This window comes from Sminthopsis crassicaudata, chromosome 1, assembly GCF_048593235.1.
Source record: "Sminthopsis crassicaudata isolate SCR6 chromosome 1, ASM4859323v1, whole genome shotgun sequence".
NCBI lineage: Eukaryota > Metazoa > Chordata > Mammalia > Dasyuromorphia > Dasyuridae > Sminthopsis > Sminthopsis crassicaudata.
Genome location: NC_133617.1, coordinates 143,540,962 through 143,550,959, shown reverse-complemented (window position 1 = coordinate 143,550,959; position 9,998 = coordinate 143,540,962). Strand labels below are relative to the sequence as shown.

Below are 9,998 nucleotides of genomic sequence, written 5' to 3'. Positions count from 1 at the left end.
ATAAGTACACACAGCAACAGAGAGGAATTCTGAAAGATTTGAAAGGATATAGGAGATGACTTACTTGACCTGAAAAATACAGGATGCCATCATGATGATGAACATGATATAAAAGATAGGGTAGGTTAGTTGCATTTTCCCCTTCACAGAGAGAATAATCATTCTTGAGACTGCCTTCACTGAAATAACAGTCATAGAGGCTAAAAAAAAAGAAGTAAAAAGAAAAAAACAAAGCATTTTATAATTTATTGGTTATTAACATTATAAACAATCAACTCATTTTAGGATGATAAATTGGTCAGATCCACTTACTTTTAGTACATTCATTCACTCAACATGTCCCAAATTGGACTTGTATTTCCCCAAACTCTCGATTTCTAACTTCTCTGTTAGCATTTAGAGTACCAGCACTCTCCTAATTACCCAGACTCACAATCCAGGTGTCATTAACTCCTTACGTTTTAGCACCTCCCATAGCCAATCAATTTTCAAGTGCTGTCGTTTCTGTCTCTGTAACATGTCTCCTACACATCCTCTCCTTTCTTTCACTAAAACACTGATTGTACCTCGGTACAGGTTCATCACCCCGTCTCAAGTCTCTCCCCACTCCAATCCATTCTCCACTCAGCTGGCAAATTGATCTTCTTAAAGCACAGGTGTGATCATGTTGTCCCTTTCCCTCATTCAAAAAATTCCAGTACCTCCCTATTACCTCAATCAAATATAAATCAAATATTAAAATTCTCAGTTTGGCTTTTAAAGCTCTTCATAACCTGGCTCCTTCCTAACTTTTCAGTTTGCAATTGACTTTGGCTTCCTCATTGTTCCTTATACCTGACACTTTATTTCCCATTTCTGAATATTTTTCCTGGCTTTCACTTCTCATTTCTTCTCCTGGTCTCCTTCAAGTCCCAGCTAACGTTTCACTTTGTAAGAAGCATTTTCCAGTCTTCTTTGATCTGAGTACTTTTCCTCTGAGATTACTCCCAATTTATATATTATATATCTTATTCATACATAGTTGTTTGCAAGTTGTCTCCCCCAATTAAATTGTGAATTCCTTGAGAGGAGAGATTGCTTTCACCTTTCTTTATATCCCCAGGGCTTACCACAGTACTTGACACTTAGTAACACATAAATAAATATGTAAATGAAAATAAATACTAAACAATGTAAATACATGCTATTATTACTAATTATTGAGCATCATGCACTGTGCTAAGCACTTTATAAATATTATCACATAATATCCTCAAAATAACCCTTAGGTTAGGTGCTATTATTATTATTCCTATTTTACATTTGAGGAAACCAAGATAGATAGCTTTCCAAGATTGGAAAAAAATACACGAATGTGAGCAAAGTGCCATAATTCTGGAGAGTTAGACTGAAGTCAGATTTTGAAGGACTTTAAATGCCAAACAAAGGAAAGGGAAAGCCATGGTTAAACCTGTACTTTTGGCAGCTAGATAGGAGAGATAAGAGAAGTGGAAAGTCCTATCTTTTTTTTTTTCCTTTGTATTTTGAATACTTAGCCCAATGTGGTACATGATGGGCTGCTTTATTGACCGACTGACTAATTAGGTGACTATTATAATAGTTCTAGTGCAAGGTGATGAAGATTTGGTCTAGGGTGATGATTGTATGAAAGGAGAGAAAGGGACAAATGGAAAGATTTTTTAGAAAATGAACCAATCATTAATTAATTTAGCAATCACTAAGCACTTATTAAGGACTTTTTTATGCACCAGGCACTTTACTAATATACACAGAGAGGCACAGCACACGACCAGTTCCTGTCCTGGAGGAGCTTACATACATATAGGAGCAATACCATATGTAGATGAATAGCACATACAAGACACAAAGAGAGTAGAAGGAAGATACCTTCAGAAGGGAAGCCTTGAGTGGATGAAGAGACAGATCAAGGCCTCCTATAATAGATAGTACTTGAGTTGAACATAGGAGGTGAAGAAGACAGAAGAGTGAATATGACTCCAGAGTTGTAAACCTGGGTGATTAGAAAAAAGTGATATCCCTACATAAAAATGGAAAAGTGAGGAAGAGAGGAGACTTTGAAGTGAGTAGGAGATGAAAAGGAAGATGATGAGCTTGTTTCAGGCATGTTGAGTTCAAGATGCCTAGATTATTATGCCAAAATTATTTTAAAATAATTTATTTTAGGGCATCAATCAGATAAAATCATTGGTAATCTTTGTATCAGGGCTGAGTTGGAGGAATGTTGAAGTAACCAATCAACAACACATACAGGGTTGTGTGATTTGGGAGATTCAAAAAAATCCATGGGCTACCTGCTAATTTACAGCCTTAATGATGAAAGACCAAAGCAGAGGCTATAATTACAAGAAGACAGAGAAGGAGAAAAACAATGAAAGAAGGGGATGAAAAAAGTAGGGTTGTCCAAGTGAAATTAATGAGCAAACAGCCCTCAGCCTACAATGAAAAACTAAATAGTAAAACAAATAAAATGAGAGCCAGCTATGTGCTTTTGAATCTGTCAAAATCTGTAAATTTACATCTGACTCAAAGGAATGGGAAGAGGGGGGTTGGGGAAGAAGCTAGTCATTCTTGTAAAAGACTGCCTCCATTCTAGGGATACTGCTTACTGCCCTGCCCTTCTTCTTAAGAATTTGTTATTTTCCTTATTAGAGCCTTCTGTCCTCAGTTCATTGATGCTGATCTACCTAATATAACAGAGGTGGTGAACCAATCAAGGATGACTGAGAGTTTGTCCTTCCCCCCATAAATCTCCTGGTCCTCCCCAACATCCAGGAATAGCTGTAGGGTCGCCTGGGTGAACCAAAAGTGACCAAGAGCATGGAATAAACTGAGTGCCAGAATAAGATGGCACTTTCTTCTTGGATCATTGTTCCTCTTCTTCCTTTTGTTAGAACTAAAAGATCACGGTAACACAGGTCAGGCCTTATATATCTAGACATGATCTATAGAGAGTTCTCTTATTTCATATCCAATCATTAATAATAATAATAATACTAACATTATATAGAATTTTAAAGTTTACAATGCACTTTACTTATATTATCTCATTTGATCTTTACAACAACCAGGTGAGATGGAATTTATTATTATCCCCATTTTTATAGAGGAGGAAATAGAAAATTGTCCATGGTATATGTTTGAGGCAGGATCTAAACTCTTTTTGACTCCCATCTCCAACACTCTATCCATGTATCACTTAGCTGTTTTCCCTTTCCCCTCTTTACTCATCTGGCTTTTTTCATGCTTTCTTTGATGTTTCAAATTAATCACCTTTTCTTGTATGAAATAAAATGTATCTAAGATAATTTTAAAAAAGATGAATTTTAACATTATTGGCTGATTTGTTCTTCTGAGGAAATATGATTTCCTATGACCACCTTAAGAAGACTGAAAAAGGCTGGATTTTTCCTGCTCTTGACAACTCCTCCCCAGCCCTCACCCAGGACAGATCTCTCTCTCAAATCCATCATTCACATATATGCATACTGTATGTATATAATGTATATGCATGTATATATAATTATTTCATCTCCATCAGTGAGGATAGAGTCCCATATCAATGGGCTTTGGGATAGAGTTAATATTCACATATATGTATGTGTATACATATGTATAGTATCTCTAGATATGTGTGTGTGTATGTGTGTGTGTGTATATGAAATCAGTCACATATATGGGTATGTGTATATATATCTATAATACATGTATATGTATATGCATGTAAATATACATATATATATATACATATATATATACACATACATAGATAGATTGATAGATATGTAGATGAGAAGAGTCCAATGAGTTTTGGGACAAGATTTAAAACCAGCGGGCTTTGATACATTCATAATCCATGCACATATACATATACATCACAAATATAAGATAAGGGTTACATTTATACACATATATATCTATGCTACATATATGTATATGTATGTGTGTGAATATAGATCAAATCCCATATAACCTAATATATAAGCTAATACATATAATATATATATATTTGTGTTTCTTGCTTCATATATATATACATATCTTGTTTTATGTATCTTATTTCAATCATATAGATTATACATAAAAAGCTACACATACTCATACTTTATATATAACTGTTACATGTTACCTTTCCAATAGACCATGAACTACTTGAATGTTTTTTAGTTTTTTTTGGTATTTCCAGACCTCAGAACCATTTAAAATTTCTAACCTGTGATTTAAGCTAGTTATTAGCATACAATAAATAGGTGCTTAATAAATGCTTATTGACTAAGTTCCTGCAGTAGATTTTCATCTGTTCTGTTGGTAAATGCCAGGGCATTACCATGAAAATATCACTAGATGATTATAGTTAAATAAAATTGACCCATTCCAGGCATCTAAATAAGTGAATTCCTGTGCTAGATCAATAATAGCCCTTTGTGCTAGCAAAAGAAGGGCCTCTCTCCCTAGGAACAAATATTTCATAAGTTTCAAACATTAATGGAGATGAGAAAGAAATGACTCGTCAAGCATGACAAATCTTATATCAATATTTAATATTAAAGTGAGGGAGCTCTTCCCTCTCCAGCGTGTCACTGAAGGAAGGCAGAAGATGTGTTTTTCTTTTTCTTTTTGATCTTAGGCTCTGGGAAGTTCCTGTGGCAAATAATAGCACCCGATGACAATTTGGCCTTCACCCACACTGTTAAAAAATAATCATTTTTGTTGGGATTTGAACTATTAATTATAAATCAAAGGAAATGGGGAAAAGCAAACATTGCCTTCATAGTAGTTTTTGGCAAAGTTAGAAATCAGGCTTGTGTCCATTCCACAGTGAACGACAGTTTTTTTTTTTTTTTTTTTTTTTTTTTTTTTCTGCTTCAGAGAAGATAATTATTTCTCACTTTACATGAAAAGGAAACATGGGAAGAAGAACTTTGTACTGCCCACTCAGTCCATATATTTCCTTTCCCAATGCACGGAAAAAAGTCAGTTTTCTAATCCATTCTACCCAAACAGGCCCAGTGATCCACATACGAATTTAGGTCAATTCTCTGAAAGATAAACTCTTATACATAAGGGGGAAATTATAGCATTTTGTTCTAGTGACTTCCAGATTGGGCTTTTCCTCTTCTTTATTAGGGTCAGAGATTTAGAGCTGAAAGAGACCTTCTAGTGTTAATGGTCACTGAATCCAGCCCTTTCATTTTGCAGATGGGGAAGGAAACCCAGAATCATGTTGATTTGCCCAGGGTCATACAGCTAATAAGTGTCCAAGGCAGGATAACTTCATGTAATCAGAATTATCTATTTTCTCTTCTATAATTGTCTCCATTCTTTGTTTGGATAAAATTTTACCCCTCTCCAGAACTGTGAAAGATATACGATATGCTTCTCCCTGTCTCTTTTTTATGGTGTGATCTTTAATATTCAGGTCACGTTTCCCTTTTGAATTTATTATGGAATATGTTGTAAGATGTTTTCTAGGCCTAAATTCTGCCAGAATGCTTTCCAGTTTTCCCAGTAGTTCTTATCAAATAAGAAGTTCTTTCCTAGATAATTTATGTTTTTAGTTTTATTGAATACTGGAGTTATTGAGTTCAATTATTTCAGATTCTTCCATGTCTTGTCTGCACCATTGATCTACTTTTTTCTTTTTTAAACTAGTACCAAATGGTTTTGATGATTGCTGCTTCATGTTATATTTGAGGTCTGGAAGTGCTATCTCTCCCACATTCCTACCTTTTTTCATTATTTCTCTTGATATGCTAGGTCTTTTATTCCTTCATTCATTAACCATTATCTCCCTCTTACTTTTTGTAATTATAGCAACTGAACTTATGGGGAGGAGAACCAATTTCTCCCTACCCCCAGGAGAATGGGGGAAAATATGTTTTCATTTTTGTCTTTGTAATCACAGATTCTACCACAGTACCCTGTTTGTGTCAAGTATTTAATAAATACTTGTTGAATTTTTCTCACTAATCTTTGATAGTGGCAATCATAGTGTTTATGGAGCTTTATTTTCCTCAAGTTCTGAACTCCACCCTACTTCCTCTCACCAAATTAATTTATAACTGTTCTTCACATTAGGCCCTCAGTATTTGACTCTGGTTTTGGGGCTTCCAAACAATTTGGCATAAAAGAGCTGTTTTAGATACTTTACTCCATATCATTAGATTTAGAGTATTTTCATTAATGAGAAGGCTATCTTTGGTTTTTCCTTCTAGAATTCTGATTAGATTAAAAGCCTTGGTTTTTCATTCTCTATTCCCACCCTTGCCTCATCTTAAAGCAGAATAATGGTTGTTATATTTAATTCTTTCATCCAATTAATAATAATAATAATAATAATAATAATAACAAATAATAATACATATAATATTTATATAGCATTTAAAAAGTACTTTATAAATATTATCTCATTTAATTCTCACAACAATCTTGGGAAGTGCTATTATTGCCCCCATTTTATAGCTGAAAAACCTGACAAAGGTAAAGTGACTTGTTCCAAGACACAAGGCTATTCTGTGACTATTCTGAGGCTGGATTGATTTAAGGTCCATATTGATTTAAGGTCCAATACTCTCTTGATTTTGCCACCAATCAGGTTTCTTTTTCTTGCAATTTTTTCTTTTGGGAAGGAAATTGTTCTAAATTTCTCTCTCTTCCTCCTGATCACTAACTTAGCTGGATGTAGTGCTAAATAAAATCCCACTCAATTGTTGCCATAGCAACCAACACAAATAGGAGACAATAATTGGGCTCTTGATTTGAAGAGCTGCTATCAAGGTCCCAATAGAAGGCTTGTTGTTGAGTTGTTTTTCAGTCATGTCTACTCTCCCTATTTGGGATTTTCTTGGCAAAGATACTATGGTGGTTTACATTTTCTTCTCCAGCTCATTATACAGATTAAGGAAACTGAGGCAAAGTGTTAAGTGACTTATGCAGAGTCACATAGCTAGTAAATGTCAGAAGCTGGATATGAACTCAGAATTCCAGGCCCCGGTGCTCTGTTCACTATGGCACTACTTAACTGTTCTGTCCCATTTGCTGCCTTTTGCCAATTGGATATGCTTTCTCTCCCCCAAATCCCACTTTACTAATCAGTGTTTGATAATTTTTTCTCGGTAATTTTTTTTTATCTGTGCCTTTTGCTTTTACATCCCTGTCAATTTTCTTGCCCTATTACTCTCATCCCCTCAAAACCGAACTCATGTCTTGAAACAAAGAAAAACAATTAAATGGAAACATCCAGTAGAGATACCATGTCTGACAGTACAAGAAACATTCTACCTTGGTAGTGTCCTACCTCTCTTTAGAGAAGTAGGACAAACACACACACACACACACACACACACACACACACACACACACACACACACATTAAGCTTTATATGGCAGTTGAGTCATTTCAGTTCATTCTGACTTTTCATGACCCCATTTGACATTTTCTTCAAAAAAAAACATTGAAGTAGTTTGCCATTTTCTTCTCTAGTTCATTATACAGATAAGGAAACTGAGGCACACGAAGTTAAGGGTCTTGGACATGGTCACACAGACAAGTATCTGGGGTCAGTTTTGAACTCAGGTCCTTCTGACTCCAGGACTAGTGTTCTCTTTACTGATAGACATGTTAAATGCTGGGAATTCATATACAGAAAGCTACATTTCTTTTCTCTAAGGAGATTTTAACAAGGGGATATCATACATGAAAAAGAAGAAATGGTCAGGGAGAGGGAAGGGAAAGGAAAGGAACACGCATTTATTAAGTACCAGCTTTGTGCAAGACACTGTGTTAATTTTATTCACAAGCATGAAATCCTTATGTATATTGTTCTGGTTCTGCTAGTTTCATTCAGTATTAGTTCTTGTTAACCTTCCCATGTTTCTCTGGATTCTTCATATTCATTATTTCTTACTATCACAATAATATCATTTCACAGTGTGTTCTGTCATTCTCTCATTCAATTAGAAACATTCAACAAGTGCTTACTGTGTGATAATACTGTTGTAGGCATCAGTGATACAAATAAAGAATGCAATAATCCCTAATTTAAAGAAGCTTTAAAAAATTTCAGACAATTTTTTAAAACAATGTTTTGCTATCATATAAAGTGCTTCTGTGAATATTTTAGTATATGGGATTTTTATTTCTCATTGACTTTTTTGTTGCCTACTAGTGGGTTTGTTGGGTTCCTTCTACAATCCCAAACCATTATCCAGAATGATTGGACCAACTTATAATTCCCTTCACATTGTTCTAACTTTTATTGCCATGTAAAAATTTCAATTATGCTATTTTCTATTAAGAAGAAATAGTTACTTTAAGAAAATTTAGTACTCCAAAAAAGATTAAACAATATTCAATACAATCAGAAATAACATAAAAGGAGAACTACTAAAATCTTTTTTAAAAGTAACCAGTTACAGCAATAAGTAAATTTTAGAATTATTTTAAAACAATAAAAAATGGAATGGTCTGAAACACTGTAGCATGGCTGACAATTTTCCTTAAAGCATGTTTTACAAAAACATCAATAAAACCCAAGTAGTAATTTTACAGTATGGTTGGAAGACAGAACAAGAAAATGAATGAAAAGTTCTTACCTAGAAGTGCCACAAGTGTCAACAAAATGACAATGTGTTTCATATCCTTTCTTTTATAGAAATACAGCAGAATGCAGAATATTAATATTTCTAAGATCTGGAAATGAAAGGGAAAGGTTATGCCATTCAAGAGTAGAATGTGATTTTCACTCAAAGTCTTTGAAATGTCACATCTCTCTTTTTGGGTTGTATAACACTTGTCATCTCCCCCTACTTCAGTCCAAAATAGATGTGATTGATTTATTGAAGATCTTTTAAGCTAAAAGAAAAATCAAGTCAATCCCTAATAAGCCAAACTATTAAATATTTTTTACAATACATTTTAAAAACTTAAAAAAATGAAAACAACTTAATTATTTGAAGGGAAGCAAGAGATGCTGCTAATCTTGGGGGGGAAATCCATTAACCTTAAGGCATACTGAATAGAGTGATCAAAGTTAGATGCCTAGGAAACATATTTAAAGGGATTTCCATCCTTGGATTATAGTTTCCAGCATGAAGAACCTTACAAAATCATTTAATCCAGAGATCCCTAATCTTTTTTTGTATTATGGACTCCTTTTGACAGTCCGGTGAAGCCTGTGGATACTTTCTGAGAATGCAATTTTAAAATAATTAAGGAAATATTAAATTTTACTTAGAGGTTAGTGTAAATAAAGGTGTGGATTTTTTCCTATCCATAAACACAGATTAAGAATGTCTAATCTCGTCCAATCCCTCTCATTTTACATATGAGAAATGGAGGCCCAGAAAGGTCACCCAAATCACTTGACCAAATCTTATACAAGATATCTAAACCCATGTAGTAGAAATGATTATATTCTTCTAGGTTAAAAAAAAAAAAAAGAAATTGAATGATAGGTACTTGAAACTTGCAATGTTTTTTCACCCTGTTGTTCTTTTTTTTTAGGTTCAACCTAAATCATTCTGGTTTTATTTCTTTCTTTATTTTTCTTGGTTATTCATGGACATGAAAAACAATAGGTCAATCTTTCTCATTCAAAACTTTTATGTGAGTATGGGATGTTGAAGAAAGCAATCAGATCATGCTTGAATCTTCCTTTTCCCCAATCAAATGACTCCAACTCTTTTAAGTTTTCCTTATGGAGCTTACTTTGTAATCCTTTAATTTAATGTAATAGAGTAGTGCTACAGGAAACCATTAGTTAACCTCCTACCTCTTTGCCTTTTAGCTCATGCTGTCATGAAAACATTAGGTGTTCCCATCTCCCTATAGCTCATTAATCATTAATACAGAGATTCTTTTAACTTGTGTCCTCATTTTCCATAATATACTGGCTTTCCACTTCTCCAAAACTGAGGCTGCAAATAAGCATCATTCAGGGATTAGCTCTACAGGACAGCCGCAGACATCAGTCATGCAC

At 34.2% G+C, this 9,998-nt stretch overlaps 1 protein-coding gene across 1 annotated transcript in view; it reads right to left on the bottom strand.

Annotated features, from left to right (window-relative positions):
• NIPAL2 (NIPA like domain containing 2) overlaps positions 1 to 9,998 on the bottom strand; it is a 135,832-nt gene that overhangs the window by 12,700 nt on the left and 113,134 nt on the right. Inside the window, exons 6-7 of the mRNA XM_074268691.1 lie at positions 8,614 to 8,710; positions 65 to 200 (exon numbers count right to left, since the gene is read on the bottom strand). Of these exons, the coding sequence (XP_074124792.1) occupies positions 65 to 200; positions 8,614 to 8,710 (233 nt within the window). The remainder of the gene's footprint in view (positions 1 to 64; positions 201 to 8,613; positions 8,711 to 9,998) is intronic.